This window comes from Apteryx rowi, unplaced genomic scaffold (assembly GCF_003343035.1).
Source record: "Apteryx rowi isolate R43461 unplaced genomic scaffold, aptRow1 scaffold_618, whole genome shotgun sequence".
Classification (NCBI taxonomy): Eukaryota; Metazoa; Chordata; class Aves; order Apterygiformes; family Apterygidae; genus Apteryx; species Apteryx rowi.
This window is the reverse complement of record NW_020450892.1, coordinates 224,738-246,203: the sequence shown is the minus strand read 5'-3', so window position 1 is coordinate 246,203 and position 21,466 is coordinate 224,738. Positions and strand designations below refer to the sequence as shown.

The 21,466-nt window shown below is 37.7% G+C and overlaps 1 protein-coding gene across 1 annotated transcript in view; it reads left to right on the top strand.

Moving 5' to 3' along the window:
• The window catches only part of KHDRBS2 (KH RNA binding domain containing, signal transduction associated 2), a 315,310-nt gene that overhangs the window by 102,849 nt on the left and 190,995 nt on the right, over positions 1–21,466 (top strand). Inside the window, exon 3 of the mRNA XM_026083836.1 lies at positions 20,696–20,842. Within this exon, the coding sequence (XP_025939621.1) occupies positions 20,696–20,842 (147 nt within the window). The remainder of the gene's footprint in view (positions 1–20,695; positions 20,843–21,466) is intronic.

Genomic DNA, 21,466 nt, shown 5'->3' with positions numbered 1-21,466 from the left:
CAGAAATTTGAAATTACTCTTCATACCCCTTATTTTCCTTCCACACCATTTAATATTATCCTTTGGGAATTATAMAGCTGCTAAAAAATAAGGAGGAAAAGTATCATTCAAAAAATCATCAACTCCTGTGTTCGTGGTCATGAGACGAAGCGCTGTCCCTACGCGGCTGCGGGCTGCTCCCAGGCGCTGCTCCTGGGGAGGGCACCTTGCCTGGGGCACTGCTCAGCTGCAGCGAAACCCCCCCCGACGTGTCCTGGTTTGCTCTTGCTGAGGATAGCATCTGACTACCTCCTCCTTGGGGCAAAATCAAGGAAGGAAAATAGGGAAAGAAATTGGATCTTGCAAGTTGTCTCTGAGACGAAGAGCCTCTCAGGGCCATTCCTATATGGAAGTGGCTTGTGTTGCAGGGTTCTTTGTTCAGGCTGACCAAATCCATCATCGACAGCTAAAGGACCTGTGCAGGTCCGCAAAGGGAGTTTGTGTCGCAGCATGTTCTTAACTCTTGGTCCCACACTCYAGGCATTTCTAAAAAAATAGTTTCTATGGACATTCACTTCTGTCATAAATGAAGTGAAATGAAATCGAGCAAGAAGTAGAGTAGCACATAGTTTTCACATAAGCTTCATTAGAACAATCAAGAAAATGAGGAAAACAATACATCTGTGTACAAATATAATGGAATGTATATTTCAAGATATAATACAAAATAGTATTATGAATAAAAGATGTTTCATCATCTTCTGAGGAAACACACTACGCAGGAATTTACTGTGAGTATGCAGTAAATTATTTTGATAGTTAAGAATGATTACATCTGCAAAATTAAGGTAGGAGGAAATACATTCTTTTCAAAGTCAGTGTTTTAAAAGTCCTGCCTTATTTTTCTGATTGCCATCTTTCCATGGAAGTCAAAGTGGAAGAGGCACTTGAGTGTTTTGCTTCCTGCTAATTTCAAGTGCTGGCTGCCAGTCTGTATCTTCTCATCCTGTTGACTGAAGAAGGATTAACGAAAACAAGGAGCAAAATTAAACAGTTGGATTTTTTTTTTTTTAATGAACATAGCTTCAAGTTTAAGTCTGAATTTTCACCCTATAAGCAGGCTATTTTTTTGAAAAGGAGTTAGGAATTTTTACTCCTTACAAACCTAAGCTAAGTAGTAGTACACAAGCAATATTCYGTTTTCCATTCTTTTTGTTTATTTCCTTACTATGGGTATCTTTATATATGCAAAAAGGCAATGAAAAAAATCACAGTATATAATGTAATTAATAGCTTGTATAGTAGCATAACATTGTGATGTCCTGATACAATATACTGGAAAATCAGGTCATTTTCCATTGTTTTGTTTCATTTTGGAAATAGAGAGGTGTATACAACACTAATCATAAATTCATCTCTATTCCATTCTGTAAAAGAAATGAACAGCTTTTTTTTAGTTAGCCTTGATACTGTAAAACCTTATCCCTGCAAGGGAGTTCTGTGGGGCTTCAGTTGGGAAGGACAATAAACTTGGATAAGTTTGCAGGTTACCAAAGTAGGCTCATAGTTGCATAGTAACTCATTTTTATTTCATTCATATTGATGTGCTACATAAAATAGGAGTATTATAGTTCATCCAGATGATATAGTAATCACTGTAATCTTGTAAATGAAAGAGTCATTCTTCAGTATTGGAAAACTGTCAGCTTTACCCAACTGGAAACATAGAAAACCACACCAAACGTTTGAAAAATTCGGTAGCAAAATAACTGGCGCAGTGATCACAGTTCAGCAAAGCATTTACCGGCATGCGCGTAATCTACTGAGATGTGTATTCTGTCCAATTTATGCTCGGTAAGGCAGAGTGCCTGTCCTTTACAGATTCATTGAGAGTCAAGTGTGAGAATAATCCCTACAGCACAGGCACAGTGGTTTGGGCATTGCGACCTGCTTTAAATCACACCACATATGTCCTGGGTTTTTGATATGGGTAGACAAAGGAAGCCCACTGTGCTGTGACAGTGTCGGGCCTGCGGCTCAGGCAAGCACTGGCTACAACCTGAATAATTTCAGCCCCTTCTGGTGAAGTTGGTCTTCTTCTGCATGCTCCAGGAAGTTGATCTGTGCAGGCACTGTAGAAATATCAGGCTCTCAAACAGCTGACGTTGTGCTGGGAGTTACTGGAAAGTAGCTCTAACGGGACAGATGGCCATGTGAATGTTCTGGAAAGAAAGGATTCAATTACGGGAAGAGGAGAGCATGACCAAGGAACCCAGGCACATAGTAGTCCTGTACTGAACACAGTGCAATTTAATTACATGGTTATATCTGCATGTGTATGTAAGTACTTTGTTGAAGTACTCAGAATTTGCTTCTAATATTAACATTACATTAAAAATTATGGACATCAGTCATAAGATCCTACCAGAGTTTCTCATTCTCCACTTTTACTACATTGTGTATGTCTTAATACTATTGTTGCAGTACAATCTGTTTTGGTCTTTCCTTTGAGCTGATAGGGAATTACATGGTAAAAGGTATATAGCAGTATGTGTGTGTGTGTGTGTATGYATGTGTGTGTGTGTGTATGTATGTATGTATGTATGTATTTCTTGTATTTTGGAGAAAATAAAAATACAGGAGGAAATAAAAATACAAATGTTTTAGAAAAAATACAAATATTTTACAAAAAATACAAAATAAATCAGCATGCCTAGCATTTATTATTTCCCTAACAAAAGCATTTCATATTTAACCAGTTGACATATCAGTAAAAATAATCAAGTTACTTACCAACATACCAACATTCTGGGAATGCATTTCATCTACAAAAAAACATACAGTAGTTGTCTCATACATTAGCCTGAAAGTGCAAATGCTTTCTGACTTACTGTCTTGGCAGGTAACAGAGTATGTGTATGTTCCAGAAAAGCAATGAAGCTTCAGCATTTATTTAATGCTTAAGTGCTAACCCAAAGAAGGATGAAGTTAAGATTGAGATAACTCTTCTTGGAACAAGGATCATCATACTTCCCTGCTGTAGAAGTGGACTTGCTGCTCTCTGCTATGTAATCATATTACATAACCTTTTTAATGACCTGATTAAACCCATTTTAAGAGTTTTGCTCCCATTACTGGCAGCTGAAGGCTGTCTCCAGACAAAAATACTCCCTGATAGTTAGAGATTTAGTCCTTCAATTTTATTTTCCTTCCTTAATGTTTATCTTTTTTTAATAGAGAACAGTATGTTCCTTCTCAGTTTTGACTTTGGCTAGGCAAAAAAGCCCCAGCTATTTTAATTTCCTCTCCTAAAATAGGGTCCCATTTCTTCTGAAAATCCTAGTCTTTTTTTTTTGTATCAATTCCAGCTTGAATCCTAAATTCAGCCATGGTGCATTGGCTGCAGCAGATATTTGCAAGGAATGAATTTTGTTCAATATGTCTTGCTCTGCAAAAAAGGAACTTTACAAAAGAGAGTCCAATAAACAACTCATTTCATTTATGGTTTTGTTTAGAAACATAAAGCCAGATTATACAACACTTACACACACAACATTTTCTAAGGACATAAGGAAAAGACTAAATACCTATGCCAACAAAAATACAAGTGATAATCCAAATAAAAATGTTCACTTTTCAATACAATATAATTTACACAGAACACTAATAGAAATTTAGAAATTCCGAATAAAATAGAAAATATTACATATAATAAGGTATAATATTTGTAGAAGGTCCATTATTTCTGAGCTATCAAATGATGAATACAATATCTCTAATAAAATATTATGCATCTTTTCCAGACTGAAGTACTGAGGTTTATATTTTCCAGTGCCACTTGCAGTTTTACTTCTGTGTTGGGTTCATTTTGTAGATAGATGCATTTTCAGAGATAAAATACCTGTGAAATGAAAAAGAGTGWTTTGGGTGAGAAAAAAGTGTACTCATTTTATCTATATAAGTATTGCGTAAATTATTTTAGGCCTGTGGTAGTCTATACAGGTGCCTTCAAGGACTAGCTAGGAGAGTGTTAACACATGGGTCTTGGGATACTGAACCCTGCAGCTGCTGTTAACTGTGAATATTTCAGAGGGTATAGCACATTTTGCCTCTGGGCTTTGTGATTTCTGTTTGTTGCCTCTCTATTTAGATCTTTTCAGTTTACAAATCTTTTACATTTTATTAAAACTTAGCACTATTGGTATATTCAAACTGAAAGCAATTCAAGCTGTGGGAGATTCTGAAATGAAATTTCTTTATCATTTACTATCTCAAATGTTTTTTGCTAATTCCTGTCCAAATATCAGTGAGCCACAGAGCAGATGCTGCCAGTTGCCTGCCTGGTTCTCATGGAGCTGCTTTCCTCTCGCTCCTTAATCTCTGCTGTGTTCTGTAAGATGGGCTAATTTGGTAGTGACAGTACAAGTCCATTTTCAGAGCGTATGCTTTAAAGCACATATCATAGTTTATATCCCAAAAAGTAGTCATCCAGTCACAGCCTGGTGATTGAGAGCACTTAATTCAAGAGCCCAAGTTTTATATATAATTAATGGAGAAGTCAGGAACTGGGCCTTCAAAGGAGAATTGAGATAACCTAATCTGCTTTGTATTTTTCCATTCTCAGTACATGAATAGATGGGACCTTGGTAGGGTGCCTAGAGCCAGAGAGTAGTCAGCAGTGAGCACACTGACATGTCTGAAGTCGTGCCAGATGCAGGGTTTCACAACTGATGCTTCCATCCTGTCAAGATTTAGATGCTGATCTATCTTTTGAGCAATAAGTACCCCACTGAATGAAAAATGTAGTAGCCTTTTGAGACGTCTGGATATAATTCACCTTTGGTAGATGAACTTGCAGCTCAGTATTTTTAGAAGAGTAATGTAGTTGTGAACTGGAAGCAAGACATGCTTGGGGAGCTTGGCAAAGTGAGGGACTGTTTTTTTTCTGCTTATTTGGGGTCACTTTGAGGGAGGGAGTGCTCTAGTCATGAAATGAGAGAGACCAAAAAAGTAAGAGAGAACAAGCCTGATCGTGCCGGGGGGGGATTTGCAAAAAGAAGCATGCCAGCTCTGCTCAGTCTGTGGCAGCAAAATCTGAAGGGAAAACATGCTACCGCTGTGGTGGGCCTGAGCTAATATATTTGCCTCCCGATGGATGTTCCTGGTTTGCAGTTGCTGGTGGGCTTACGGTGGCAACACAGCTCGCGCTGTTGAGTTTATGCACATGTATTTGTCTCAGGCTGTGGACAGGGCATACATGCCCTCCATGACCAGGTGAAAAGATAACTCCTGGAAGGATGAGTTTGGGTTCTGGTCATCCTGAAGAGATGTTTCTGTTTATTTCTGGTGATATCAGGTGTCTTCAGAAGCCATTTGAAGCATGAGATTGCAGCCTGAACTGCTCTTTGAGACTTTGGGTGTGCAACAGAGCTCATTGCGTCCTTGCCTTTCATTTTCAAGTGGTGACAATCTTAATTAYGCAGAAGCTTAAAACATGATTTTTCAGATGAAAAGCACAAAGGCAAGTGTATGGGTATAGCTGTCAAACATAGTTACAGATTTATGAAGACCCATGACATCATATTCAGTGCAATTACACTAGGCTACAAAGGATGGGAAAGCTTATTCAAATAGATCATTCTAAAAAAGCACTTTAAGCTTTTTAAAGGTATGAGAAAGTCAGATTTTTGCAGTGGAACCATAACTTTTTATCAGTATTCTTTGGCTAGTCTTTAAGTCAGATTTTAAAGTCTAGCCTTGCACTGAGAGTAATGAGAACTCTCCTAGTGCGTCTGGACTTGGTACTGTTGCTCCTTGGTTAGGTAMTATTGGAGCTTTCTTTCTGTTTCATTTTCCATTCAGGAATCTTGTATGCCCACTGGTTTTAACCTCTCGTTAATCAAAGTGGTATTGATGTGTTCCTTCATTTAGCCCAGGTGAAGGGTGGCCAGCATGCCCATCAGATCTGATAGCCAGAGGGGAACRATACAGTCCCTGACACATGTAAGCTCTACGCAGCACAGACTATAGTTTGTTAGACAACTCTCTAAGCTATTCTGGCAAATTTTATCAGCAGTACCCACTAATAGCACAGTCTTCGTATGCCCCAGATGTTTCCATCTCCAGGCAGCTCTCTGAGCCCGCCACAGGGCTTCTGCCGCACAAGTTACATGTGCATGGAGCTGCCTCCACAACAGCAGTCAGCTGGCAGCAAAGCAGCATTGCATCGTCTGATGCTTGTGGCTGATCAGTGGCTTACAGTTTTTCAATTTGTCAGAAAGTGAGGTAAGACAGAGTTAATTTCCATATCAAACAATAGTGAAGTGCTGAAGTAGCTGTCTCCTCAAAAGACAAAAAAAGATGAGAGAAAATCTGGTACTGTTCCCTAAAACCACCATTATTATATAGAGCACAAAGTCATATCCCTTTKCCAATCCACTAGTAGAAGAAAAACAACGAGGCAGAGAAACAGTAATGAATGATTTTATTGATTAATGGAAGATACTATTAAAGCAGGGCTTTAGGTAGCTTATACAAGCCTAAATGGATAATGTACCAAAAAAAGGAAGAACATTTGAACAGGTACGGTTTTCTGCCTTCATTACCGCATACCATTTTATCTACACTTTCCTTTTAGCCCAAAGTTTCTGTCTCTTTTTCCCMGAAAATGAAAGCTGAATTTCTGTCAGTAGGGAACAGAAGAATTCTGTTTTCAAGTCACTTGTTTTTATTACGAACATGCATGTGAAGCAGCTTAAAAGGTTCCCCAAAATATACATTTGGGGGATTATTTATGCAAATACCTTTGACCCCTCAAGGGACCTGGAAATTAATGGAAATAAGAAAAATTAGATAAAATCAATCTACCGAAAATAAGCAAGAAATGGATTGTTTGAAATATGCAAACTATACTAATTAAATGGGCATTTTAATTAATTATACTGGAAACAGTAACAGAGGCTGCTGTGAGTAAACCATTAATTGAGCATTCAGATTCCATAATGCTGAGAAAAAGGGTTGTAAAGTTAGTGGATGCAGTTTTTCAAATCCCAGAACAGAATATTTTGATTTTCTAGTGCAGAAGACTGAATCTGAATTAAAACACCTGCATGCTATGCTTAGATTTAAAAAAGTGATAAAAATAGTGGGTGGCTGGCTCAAAAGATTTGTCATGGGTAGATTACAAAACTAGTTGGCAGTCACAGGCCTCTTGTACTGGCAAATGTGATGTTTTATTTTAACTTGGACAGTGTTTCTGCACGGGCCCTTTGTGTTGTGGCCTAGAAAGTAAATGATGCTCAATATCACACTTTTCAGTTTTTTGGACAGTGTTTGTGGTTTATAATGGTCTGTTTTGTGGAATCTTAAGCTTCTGAGGGGTTATAAAGCAAATGAAAATCCTTGRTTTAAGATTAGTGCTTAACACTTTATAACAATGCATTCCCTAAGTAATCTGTGTTCACAAATTAAAATAAAACTTAAAGCTAACACAAGCCAGCACGTCATTTGGGAATGGTACGCTGTCAAAGCACACTCTTCAGGCCTGCACTGGCAGCCAGAGCCTCAGTGAGCCCTGGTTGCTGGACTTATGCTGGACTGCCTAGGTTTGGCAGGTGGCCCATCTGCTTCTCCCCATCACCCTGCTGGGGGTATTATTTYCCACTCAGCCTCAACATTTTTATATATTTTTTAAGAAACATAGCATATAGCAATAGCAACAACATTATCTAGCTGTAGGTAGTTAAAACAGTGTTTCCTTTTCATTTCGTAAAAAAAGTATACTCTATGGTCATGCTTTCTTCTTAAATCTTTCCATGCTCTTGTTACCAGTATGGCTTCCTACGGTAAAAAAGAAGAAAGCAGACTGGGCTTCCTCAAAGTTCACAAGTATTTCAATAAAATGTGCTGACTTAGGGAAAAGGGCTTTTTCTGAGCTTTGTAGAAGAACCCACTACGTTCCTGAAGATGCAAACATCTAGCCAGCGGCTGATCTCTCAATACCYGCACAATATGAAAAAATAGCTTTTTCTGTTCTGTTTTATTCTTTTTTTCTGTGTAAAATAAAGTTGGGAGAACCTCAGTTAGAAAAGTCTGTTTTATTAACCCTTATTTCCTGCACATTGTCCTGTATAATCCCATGTGACAGAATGTGCTAAGCACCACTTAGTTGAGTATATTTGCATTGTAGGAATGAAAGAAGAGCAATTCCTAAGCACAGAATTATATGATTTTCCAACAGTTTTGTAGTTTTAATTCAGCCCACGGTCTGAAACTATCGTTTGGATAGTCCGAGATCATTGTTGCATTATATGCACATGGTTGGTTACATTTATTTTCCATATTATTCACCCCAAAGTGGTGTTTAATTTTTCCTCTTACACACTAGGCTGCTACATTTGCTGATCTGTATTTCCACAGACACAGAAGAATGCGATTTCATTTCTCTGCAGCAGAAATGACAGTTCTTCCCATTTGTCAGTCTCCATGTTTCTGAGGACACAGTGGCAGAAAGATTGAAAACCAGCACGAAAGGATATTAGAAGCTTATACAGAGTCGTGGAAGTGGACTCTTGAAGGCCCCGTTCCCTGCAGGAAGGTGCTCTGGCACCCCGTGTGCACCACCACAGCCCGTCTCCTCAGGGTGCTCACCAGCGCTGCCGCAGGGGTCGTGCTGGTGTAGCTGGCTGAGGGAAGACGGGCTGCACTGGGAAAGGCCGTTTGCCAAAACGCAAATGAAGTCTGCCAAAAGAGCAGTAGCAAAAAAGGATTGCCGAGAGGACTTTTTACTACTGAAACTTTCTAGCACAGAAATGCATTTCTAGCATTCTGGCAGAATATGATTGAGGGAGCTACTATGAAATGTGGCTTGCTAACAGTAATGTTAAAAAAAAATCATTCTGAAGAGAACTTTCTCACCAAATGAAGGAAGGAAAAAAGGCTTCTTTCCTTTCTCCTAGTCATGTTATATACAGGTCCCCAACTGGTGAAGTGCTCTCTGCGAGGATACAGGAGAAGGAGCATGCCAAGTAAATACATTTACTGTCTGGAGCTGGAGGTGCGGCAGCAGTGGCAGAAGTGTTAATGAAGGATGGGGCTCACAGGAACTGTAGCAAGGACCAGGGAAGAGAGGCAGTGCCAAGAGCTGGAGGAAGGAGAACAAAAAGAGGCAGCAGGCCCCAAGCAGGGCCCAGGAATCGAGGAGGAAAAAGTTGTGACAGTGCAGCCCAGTTGCAGAAAAGCTGGCAAGTATCAACAAAGAAGGTTGCATGCTCTGATTACTGCGTGGGGATCTAAAGCTCCTTTTTTGGACTGCTCTGTGCATCTCAGGTGCTTGAAGTAATGTACTGTGATCACAACTGTGCAATTGCTCAGGCTGCCCAGGCTCAGAGTGGCTGAACCTGTCCTTGCATGACAGATTTAGAAATATTGAGAGTATATGATTGGTAAACCACCACTGAGTAAGAATTTTAATTAATCAACTATTGTTACGTGGTAATGTTCCCACAGGTTCCAGAAGAAAGGTCAAAACAGGAATACAACGTGGCTTTTTCCGCTGGGAAACTTCATCATTGTCAAAACCATCTGTAACTTACGTAAAATGAAAATAAAACAGAGTTTCTCATAGTTAGACATATCATCCCTCTTAAGTCATACCAGGATTTGTTGCCCAACATTGCTTTTGAAATCACCGACTGTTTCTGAGTGGAATACAAGCTGAGGTTACCCTGAAGCTGGTAATGGTACCATCTCGACAACCACGTCCGATCGCTTAGACTGGCACCTCATTGTTTGCTCTCTGTGCCACCAGCAGTGTAACATCTAGGTCACTTGTAAAATAGTTCAGTTTTCATCCAGCTTGCCTAATAAAAGCTGTTAACACTTGAGTATGTGTTTGAAGGAGAAAACTGATATATAYTATGTTTCAGATTCATGCTGGTTCTGTTGCATTTATTTGGAATAGTTTAAGTGATGTCTGTAATCCTTCATCCAGTTTCAAAAGTGATGTATAGCGATCTTTAAATTTGTCTAGCCTGGCGCCAGTATTTTTTTTTTTGTGCTAAGAATTTTGATAAAAGAATCCAACCAATACTAGGCTGTAGCATGTTTACATTTGTACAGTTGCTAATTATACTTCGATTACTTCTTTGTTAGTATAGTTTTGGCACATCCMAAAAGATATTTAGAAAATATTTAGATATTTAGATACTCCCAGAACGAGATATATCTCACCCACATTTAGCTTCCTAATGTGTGAGCTAGCTCCCTTTTCATCAATGAAGAGCAACAGCCACCTCCACAGACCAAATCATCCAGCGTATCTTCAACACTTACCTCAGCATGAGATGAGTCACCCTACAAAAGTATCTTTCCATTGACAGCTCAACATGACTAGTTAGGCTTAAATATCTAGCTTTTGGACACCTGTGTTAGGGAACTGAAATGTTTAGCTATCCTATAACTGTCTTTTCAGACTCATGTTTAGCAAGCCAGAAATGACTTGGGGTTGAACATAGCTTGGTGGAATGTAATTATGTGCTCAGAGGGCTTAAAACTTGCCTTCTTTGCATGCATCCAGTGAAAAAAAAGCATTCAAATGGAAAATGTAGCAAAAGAAGCTAAGTCTGTTAGGAGCTGAAGCTCTTCTCAGTTTCTATGGGGCATGTACTCCTGTGTGATTTAGGATTTATTTTTGATTTTACTGTCTTATCACTTTAGGAGAGAAGGGAAGAAAAGAAGGGAAACAGGACATTTTCAGCATTTAATATCAGTCAGAACATTTGAGAATGCTCATACAACAATAAAAAAAAATCCTCATCTTTTGTCTCAAAGCTATGGAAAAAGTCTGTCATAAACAGGGCTGCTGTTCAATTTTATTTTATGTTCATTTGTACTGGTATTGAAAATGAGCAACAAGGGAGACCACAGGTGTTAAAGCACTGAAGAACTGGAAAACAAATGCAATGCTTCATTTTCAGCCAGAGGCAGGTTACAGCGTTCCCAGGGAAAATCCTTTTAATAGAAGGAAATTTTGTGGTAAACTGCTGTGACATYAAGCAGACTTGACTATAATTGATTAATGTAATCTGCATAGTATATGATTATCTGAGATACGGCTAGCGAATAATGAAAGTTTTGCAAAACTCAAAGCCTGTGCACAAGGTTATGTCTTCTTGCATAAATCTGGAAGCGTAAAGGGGCTTGGAGAAGTGCTTTAAATTGCCAAGGATGATCTGGATGATAAAACTTAAGTACAAAATGAATATTAATTTTTAGTGCAGTAGAATTAGCTGACTTTGAAGATTGCTGATATTTACCCTTTTCTGGAGTACACTGATGTGCTTTAAACAGAATTTTTAAATTATTTTACTTATATAATTTTGTATTTGTTTGGTGTACGTGTGATAGTGCAGCTACTGCATTCTGGTTTGGACACAGGAACAGTGCTCAGGGGAGATGGGAAGCTCTGGAGGGGGGAGCAGGAGAGTGTGCTGCGAGGTTTTGGAGGAGATGCTGTGTCTGCGCTTAGACAGTAACATCTTGGCGAGGCCAGTTCAGCACCAGTGACCCCTTCAGCCCTGGATAAGCTCCTCTCAAGTGAATGCACAGCTGACGTTTCCTTTGGAGCAATAAGAGAATAAAATAAAATTTGGATTGTCGGACTTCCCAGAGGGAGCCCGTTGTCATCCCCTAGCGTACTTTCTATTCCTTTCTATGCCTTTCAGTCCAAGAACTGACAGCAGAAAGTATTTTGCAACCAGCATCGTGAATATAACATGAGTAGAACACAAGAATAGCTTTGAAATGGCATTTCTTCAGGAGAAATCCAGCTCACGCAGTTTTGTAGTACAGCTTTGGCAAGCAGTTGTGCAGGACACTGTGTTCTCTCTCTCCTCTCATTCCTGGGACAGTTGTGAATGGATTGATTAAGGCTGAGATTATTCTCTGTGATACTGGGATTTCTGTGTACCTTGCCAAAGTGGCCAGTTTGCCTTCCAGTAGGGGCACAAYATCCTTGATCTTTTTAGGTAAATAATTTCCTTTAAAATTTGCAGTGAAGAACGCTGGAGTTCCCGCTGGAGTCACAGAGCAATGAGTCCCACCCAAAAGCTGCCGTCACACCTTGGCCAAGTTGTCCTAAGATAAACATACTTTTCAGAACTAATTTTGACTTCCTTTACTTTTCCTTTAGCAGTGGGACCTTCTTATGTCACTCTCTCATGGTTCAGAGTTCAGGTCAGGCTTAAACTGTGTAGTCAAGGAGTTGGATGTTACCTGAATTGTCCATGGTCTCACTACTATGCACATTTCATGAAAATGAGTGTTCTAGTGAATTGGTATTGTAATTGCTATAATCACTACTCATTAAAAAATTCAGAGTTTGCAGTCAGACTCATTTACGGCTTATATTGGACTAATCTACTGACAGTTTTCAATTACTAGCGGATTAGAAAATGTGCTCTTCCTTCTTTGCAGCACAGAGTCACCATCATAGCTGAGATGACAAAAATCTATTTGCAAGCTATTTTATTTGCATTCAGTAACTCTATGTCAGATATTAAAAATTATGATAGATGGAATATCACTACAACATATTCAACTGTTAACTACTTCTGACATTTTTGTGAGAAATCATCCAAGAACTTGCACTGTCACTATAATTTATTTGGCTAAATGAATATAATGCATGTAGTTAGATTTTCTGGATAAGATCTTAGAGGAAAGAGTAATTTTTTCCATTGAAATGGGAGTCTGTATTCTTTGTCAATATTATGCAAAACATAATCACACAAGGAAAGAAAAAGAAAGTGAAACCTGCAAAGTTTTGTGTGACTATGACATAAAATATCATTTGTAAAACATTAAAATTGTAGCTCAGAAAAAAAGATATGTTTGTGATGAGAGTTCTACACAGTGGTAGATGTTTGAGATGTTTGATTGATTTGTTTATTTCAAGTAACTTTCAGAAGATAGCATAATATTTCTGTGAAGTGATTTCAGATATTCAAACATTCTGGTCTGTGTTCTTACCATTAGAGATACAGTGCTTGCCAATTATTTAAGGCTCTTTTCCTCCTTCGCTCCACCTAATAAGAGTTCTGTGACCACTTCTCTCCACTGATGTAGTTTCAGCATCACTGCATGAAAATTAAGGGGCTGTGGAAAATAGTTGTGTCTTCCTATAGTTGGTGTTAGGACCCTCAAACTCATTTGCTACTTTCATTTTCCAAGTTGTYGTTTATCAGAGGACAGCCTTTATTAAATAATTACTGGAAATGAACATCTGCCAAGTTGCAGGAAAATTATAATATAGCTTACCAGTCAGGCATTCAAATGCTGGAGCCATTGCCGTTCCCCTAACTAGGCCTCTATGACAATCAGGGAAAATTCCCTTTCTCTTCCACCCCCAAATAACCATTATGTGCCAACAAAATTTCATCTAAATCCCATTCATAAGGAAGCACCCCGAAGGAAGGAAAAAACCTTGTAGAACATGTCTTTGGATACGCACATATCAAAAAGTTTATGTTGCGCCCATCCCAAGAAAATTTGGAGTTTCAATACACTGAGGGAAAACAGTGACCTCTACAGATGCAAAGCTTTTCTTTGCAGTTGTTTGGAGATAGATCTTCCCTGCTTCATAGTACCATTACATTTCAACTTGGAAACCTCCTCAAAGATGGAGACATCATTAGAAAAAGCAGTGCACAGTCAAATGTGCTGATTCATTCTAGGTTTTTAACCTTGCACCTGCACTGGCTCCCCAGATGCACATCATGTGCTTTGTCAGAGACGCAACAACGTTATTGTTCAAAAAGCCTAGCTGCATGTGCAGGTCGGCAGGGTAGCTGTTGCCAAAGGAGGGGAGAAACAAAACACAGCGCTCACGGCTCTGCCTGTCTTGCAACAGTTGTGATTCCTGAATTTACAGCTGAAAAGTGGCTGTAAATATCTCTTCTCTACACTCTTAGCTATGATTATAATGAGCAATCGGAGTGGCTGAAGTGTTACATTGCTTTCTAGATGAGCCCCTTGTAATACTACATTCGGCTCATGTGAATGCTAATTAGTAACGGCATCTTTTAAACAAAATGTGGAGCATAGTAAGAAACATTAATAGAAATAAGTTCCATATTTGAAAGATAACTGCATTAAGTGTATGCGCCTTTGTTATAGGTGTTGTTTAATAAAAATGATGCAGCTAAAGCATCGGCAAGCAGTTGCAAGTACCATAGGGCAAAAATATCTTAGATATGTGAATGATTTTATTCTTTAAGTGCACAGCGCATTACATCCAGCTAGATGCATTCACTTTTTTGAATGAAACAGAATAGCATAAGAACTGGCTTAGCCTGCAGGTCCAGTGATCTGACTATTTTGTCTCTGAACAAAGTGGTAGTGAAAGCTTAGGACGGAACATAAGAAACAGTGAAAGTTGAGAAGTCTTCCAAGAATTAGTTGTTTAAGCACAAATGCACAAATGTCAAGATTATCAAGACTCTCACATTCAATTTCTCTTCATATGGAATTTTTTCTGTATTCATAATCATCCTTTTCATCTCTATATTTTCTGGTTCTAATAATTCATTTTTTTTAATTGAGGCAACAGAACAGTTCTGTATTCAAGATGAGGAAATACTGCAGGTTTTACAAGGGCATAATGCTGTTTTCTTTTCGTTTCTTTTCCTTTCATAATAATTCCTAATAGAGGTTGTCCTTTTGATTGCTACTGGACACTGAACTAATTCTTTCTGTAGAACTGTCTATAATGACTCCAAGATCTTTCTCCTGAAATAGCATGTCTAGAGTCTTTTATTGTGTGTGGAGAGCTGTTTTTTATCACCTCAGCATTTTTATCACCTCTCAACTCATTTTCTAGATCACTTATGAATAGTTTAACAGAACATGTCCCAAAATGGTTCTTGTGGGATTCCTGTAGCTACTTCCCTAAAATAGACACCTATTTCTTAACTTTTGTACTGCACAACTTCATGAGCACTCTATCTGCAATCTTATTATGTAAAAAGACAGSAGCACTGCTATTTTACTCAGTAGGAGTGTGTTCAGAACATCTATCTTATTAAGCCCCTCACTGGTTTAGGAATCCCAAAGAAGCTTAAGCATGAAATAAGTGTCAGATTTCTTTGGCCGTAGTGAGGCACTGCTGGTCAGACACTTCTGCGTCTGAGGAATATTACTGTTGACAGTTACAGTATCTACATATTTCAGGACTAGGCAGCTACTGAGTAGGAATTTAGATGGCCTGAATTTGGGTTTTAGGATCTAAATCATGCCTAGATCCTGGGTGTTTAAGTTCTTTTGTAGCTATAAATCAAATGTGTAGGTTATGCAGTTAGATCAGGCTAGGTTTGGTCTATCTATTTATGTAGGCACCTACAATAGCAATTGGGCACCAAAGTTATGCCTAAGTGCTTTAGTGGCTTTATTCTGTAGGCCTGTATTTGGGGAAGCATGCTTCATCAAATGGATAGTTAAGTATGCAGCTATCTTTATGTGTGTTCTTAAATCTTTCATCATGAAATTGGATTTAAATACATGACTAAATGAAATCCCAAACTGACACCTCAGCCTGCTTCATACTCAAAGGGCACACAGCAGAGGTAAACTCTGTGCTGACTGGCCTTTGGGAATACAATACAATTTTTTCATTATGCTTACACATAAAGTAGTTTAGGCATGGATTTTTCCTTCCAAATTTTTTTAAGGTAGGAATACTGTACTATTTCCTTTATGTGATCAAAACCAGACTCTTCAAAGTACTTGACTACTGCGCTTTTGAAGTTGATTTATACTTCAGTTTGAAAATATAAAGCATAGCAAAAGAATTCATTCAGAACTGTGAGAACTTAAAACATTTATTTTCACATAAGACCCCATACTTAAAAGCAGACTGCTCTCTGCAAATCTTAGGATATAAATATTCTGTCTATGTATTCCTTGAGGGGAAAATTGCATTCTTATAGGACCAATAGAAATAATGGTGCAGTAATTGCATAGAAGGAAAAAAAAAAAAGAGGATATTGATATTTAATTTAAATTTTCCTTTTTGTATATTTCAAATGGCAAATATTATTTTTTGATTAAGTACAGCTTTGGGGAGCACTGTGTATACTTCATAGAGTTCAAGATGAATGTTTCCTGGATAATAAGAATTGTCTATATTTAAAATATCTACTATTATTGTAGGTATATAGAACCTTCTAAATAGTTAACATAAATGCAGGTACTTCTTTTCAAGATAAGTCAGGTAATTTATCATCAGCCAGCTTGTTGGATTATCTGAAATATTAGCAGAACTTTCTAGTCTAACATTTTTATGGCTTTAAGGTGACTGTTCAGCTTCTTTGTCTCTGGAAAAGGGGATTAAAATTTATAAAAAACAAGAAAACTTGACTCAATACACAATGAAATAAATAGAGCTAGACAGATGTAATAGAGGTAGTAAGATGATTTCAGGAAAGTGAGAATGATAGCAGGGGAAAAGAAAATATGTTTCCTCCAACCAGTGTAAACAAATCTATGTCTACTTTGCTCCACAGAATCTTATTTCTTCTTGTGCCACAGGCTCATTACTTTATTTTGACAAACACAGTAAGCTTTTAAAGTTCTTACAATGCCATCTCTCATCATAATATATCTCTAGTCTTCTCTTATATTTTTAAAAACACTAAATTAACTGTATTTATCCTTTTCAACATACTGGTTTAACCCCTTTGGGTATCACCAACCTGGTGCAGTTGAACAAATCCTCTAAAATACTGAGAACCCCTTCTTAAAGTGATGGTGAGGTCTGGGAACAGAGTCTGTGCTAGTTAGTGCTTGTTACTTTGTGCAGAATCTCATCCAACGCAGTAGCTCAGGCAATCACCACCCACATTTCAGTACAGCCAGGATCAGTTTTTTAAAACCCCAGATTGACGTGTGTGTCAGATAGACATCTATTTCTGAAATCTGCTTCATTGAATTACCAAGCATATATGAAACCAGCAGACCTCTTCTAGATTGTGTATTTAGATTGAAAATTAGACATTTGTAGCTGGAAAAAAAAATCTCTGTATACCCAGGAGTATTTTTCAGACCTTCTCAGCAATGGCAATAAATAATTTATGTTTTCTTTCTGCTAACACTTGTAGCCTTGTATCCTGGTAAATATGGTGTTGCCGTCATTTGTACCAGGCCACAGGGTTTGTGTTAAGCTAGTGACACAGGCCTTGGGACTTGCCAGGCTTGGTCTGGACCTGCCTCCGTCTGCCTGCAGCTTTGGTTTTGCTTCTTTAGTTCTAATGGTAATAATGGGTGACTACTACCTATGTTGTTTTAGCTTTTGCCTAGATTTGTATGAGTGTGGTGTAAACTAATATATATTTGTAACTAATAGATAGAAATAGTAAGTAGTCATCCTGTGGAGAACGGGCTCTCTATGACCCCAGAACAAAAACGCACCGTAGAGGAGTATGGGCATGGGAAGACAGCAGAGGCCTTGAAAGCAGAGGCGCAGGATGACCTGGAAGAGCCTGGGGCAATAAACAACTTACCAAGGGCTGTTGCTGGTCATTAAAGGAATGCAACCTTGGGACCTGAGGCAAACCCGTTTTTTGGGTAACAAAGACAACAAAGAACAAGTATCCAGTATATATAAAACTTACCGTATATAGTGAATTTAATGTGACATGGATTTGAAGAACAGTGACGAAAGGGCAATGTGTATAGCTTGTTAGCATACCTAAAAATTACCCCAAGTGCTTCCTAGAGAGAGGAAGAAATTATCAATGTCCGTATGATACTTCTTGCAGCAAAGGACTCCAGATACTGCCTTCCCACAGTCATGCCCTTCACCCAGACTGAAGCCATAAACCTCAGCACCCCGAGGGGCAGTGGGAGGGTGAGCGTAACACCAGAAAGGGATAGACACGAGAAAATTTGTTTATATGTCATTTTACCTGCGTGCAGTTTGAACTAGAAGCGTTAACATCATTGGAACTGGACTACTAATAATTCTTTGATTAGACTTTTAAGACTTTATTTAGCCAAAAATGAATCTTTGGCTCTGCACATAATGTATGTTCCTTTTGCCCATAATAAGAGTGTAACAGCTTGGTGGGAGTTCAAACAACCTATTTTGTAACTTGGATGCAAGAAATTGGTAATTAGCCTGTGATAAATCAGAACACGACATTTTGTACTCATATGAATTAAGGCCAAGTCTTCTTCCTAGAACTGAATGTACCCTGAATGCAGTGGTCTCCAGATTTGATCATAAGTTTTAAGGCAAAAATAATATGCATAGGAAGCATGTTTAGATATGGTAATTGCACATTTCTTGATCTTTAATTTACTGCTTGAGTTTTTCAAACTTTTTATTGACATTCATGTATTATACTCATTGAATGCCTTGCACAATAGGTTTGTGAACTCTATCTCTGCACTAATAGCTCTCTGTTCTAGCAGGTAATTTATGCATAGATCACTACTTGGTTATAGTCACTGGTTGTAGCTTCAATTTTGGTATAATCTATCACTTTAATGTGTTAACCTTTCTCCCAGATGTTTTATTTCCATTGCAGAGAATTTATATTTTTTGCTCATTTAACATTCACCCCAGCTGTTTGGGCTCTTTCAATAGTTATTCGATGATCATATTATGTCCATGTTCTTCTACTGATTTGTTTTTGTCTTCTTTCTCACCTGTCTAAACAAAAATATAATCTTAATACCACTTAATACCTCTTTGCCACTAAAATGTTGTTGTATTTCATTATGAAATGTATCAGGAGATAAATAAAACACCCTTGAATTGTAGAGGCCATATTGCAAAAGGCAGTGCTGAATGTACATAAATCTCTGTTCCTTTCACCTAAGTAACTACTAGAATTTTAGTGATGCATCAAGTATAGAAAAATAATTGTTGACATCTGTATCTCCACAAATTTACTCTGTTGTAAGCAGTATTCCTTTTTACATATCTATATTTAATTATGGGTTGTCTGTAGCTGACTGCAGGTGTTGTAAGTGGTTGGAGCGCACCCCTTCTCTTAGCTCGACTGTGTGAGTTCTCATATACTGAGCATATTCATCTTCCTTATTCTTCTCATTGAAGTAAGAATAAGTTCTTTAAAAGCAAGAATCAAGGGATGCCAAAGCTCTTTTAACTTTATTCTGTACTTGGCTGAGAACTATTCCCTCTCATACATTCTCAAATCATTCCTCAGATGCTTTTTGTTTTCTGTTCCTCCAGTGAACATTGTTTTCTGGCAGGACCTAGGACCTAACAGCTTTTTAACCCCAGAACAGGTACCAGTGAGAATTAATATCTGTTCTGGTTGACTTCCTATCATGTATTCCTATCATGTATTTAGTTCACTTACTATTTTTACCAATATCAGTGTTACAGAGAGCATCTTGGGTTTTGCATTTGTGTCCAGATTAAAAATTAATAGGTTTGCATTTGTCAAACTGCATGCTCATTAATTTTCTTCTGTACCATTGTCCATTGATCCTATGAAAAATGCCTCTGTAACAACAGCACTGTGATTATCATCTTTGTCTATGCTGTGCACTATTCTTATATTTGCAAATTCTTGCAAGATATGAAATCTACTGCAGTTCTCGTATTGTTGTTCAAATACCCATTGTTGCTTTTCATAGCTGTATTTTTTACAATATAGGAAATTTCATGTGTTGTATTTATGATCTACATCTCTACACAATTACTGCTTCAGGTCTCTCTTCTGTTACTCTTGGATTTTCTGTCATTTCCATTTATCAGGACACTTTCTCTTCATCAGTCCGGACTGTGTAATTTTGTTTGCTATGCAAATTCCAGTTTCTAAAAATATTTCTGAAGACTGAGTTTTCAACTCAGCGTTTCAACATTTCTTATTGCTATCTTGTATAGTAATGACATAAATTTTGCATTATGTTGCCATAGCCAATAGCATTAACATGATCACTACTTTATATCCTTGCTTTTTATGCAGAGGTAACTGCTATGACTGTATATTGCAATTTACATTCACTATCTCAAAGCCTTGTATAAAAAGTAGATTGAAGTTTCAGAACATTACTTGGATGCAAAGTAGGATTATTAGGCTTATGTCATAGATGGAAAACTGGGACACGAAGACTGTCTAATAAAGCTAGGTGAGGTGAATCACTGTCTTAACTGGGGTACACAAGTTTGTATAAGTAACATATACCAGAACCAGTACTGAAACTCAAACCTCAAGACTCAGATAGAAGTATAAAGGCATACTTTCCTTTAGCGATACAAAAATGTACAGCCCAGATGTATTCATTAAGTAGCTCCTTTGAACTTAAATGAACAGTACTATATGCTAAAATGTCCCAAAGTGGGTGACTGGATTTTTATTTTATTTTTTGTGAACAGCTAAGATTCAGCCAGGCTAAGGCAGTTTTCGCATTATGGAGTTAATATTTCACTACTCAGTTCTGGAGTATTTAGCATTTTACACTGTGCTGATTAAAATCTCTTGTAGATGCTAATTATGCTGGATTTAGCATTCAAACACTCAGAAATTATTTTTAAATCTTTAAGTGGCTTGTACTAGACTTATTTTTCAAAGGATTTAAAAGTCTCCTTATATTATGTCCTTTTGTCATGTTCTCTGTAAATGCTAAATCAATACAAAATTAGTAGATTCTCAGTTCTAAAAAAAACAAAAACCTTTTTTCATAGGAGGAAGAACTAAGGAAAAGTGGAGAAGCCAAATACGCACACTTGAGTGACGAGCTTCATGTATTAATTGAAGTGTTTGCTCCACCTGGAGAAGCATATTCTCGTATGAGTCATGCCTTGGAAGAAATCAAAAAATTCCTCGTTCCTGTAAGTAGCTTATAGCATTCTTCTCTGACTGTGTGTAGTTCTGTTTCGTTAAGCATGAAAAAGAATTTGGTCTGTTTGAGATTTATCTCAGGGAGATGCCGAACAGGCATTTATTGTCACAGCTGATCCCCCAGTAGATCTTCTACGTTTTTTCTTGTTCCTTTTGTCTTTGCTTTTTGCTTTCCTTTCTGGGCTTTTGGAAGGAAGAGTTGATTTATTTATTTATTTTTCTGTTTGCAAACATTTGGCATTATTATAGGAGTACACTTCCAAGATTTTTGAATTTTTATATTTGTAAAAGCATTTGAGTGTGCACAGTGATTTATGTAAATACCTAGCTAAAGGAGTTAATGAATTTCACGCGGGGAGAACAGCACAAGCAAAAAATTCCTCAGCACTATGTTTCTAAACTGAAGTTTCTGTTTAGACAGCTAGTCCTGACTCAGACAACAGTTTAGCAATCTTCCGTTAGCTAGGGAAGTACATAAGTAAATATTCAAACGTTTTCTAAAGCTGGGAACCTTAAATACTTCAGAATTCAAAACGCTCTGAAATAGAAGAAATACAAAATGGAATAAAAATCTTTTAATTTCTATTTGTATTAAACATATCACTTTCTGAAAT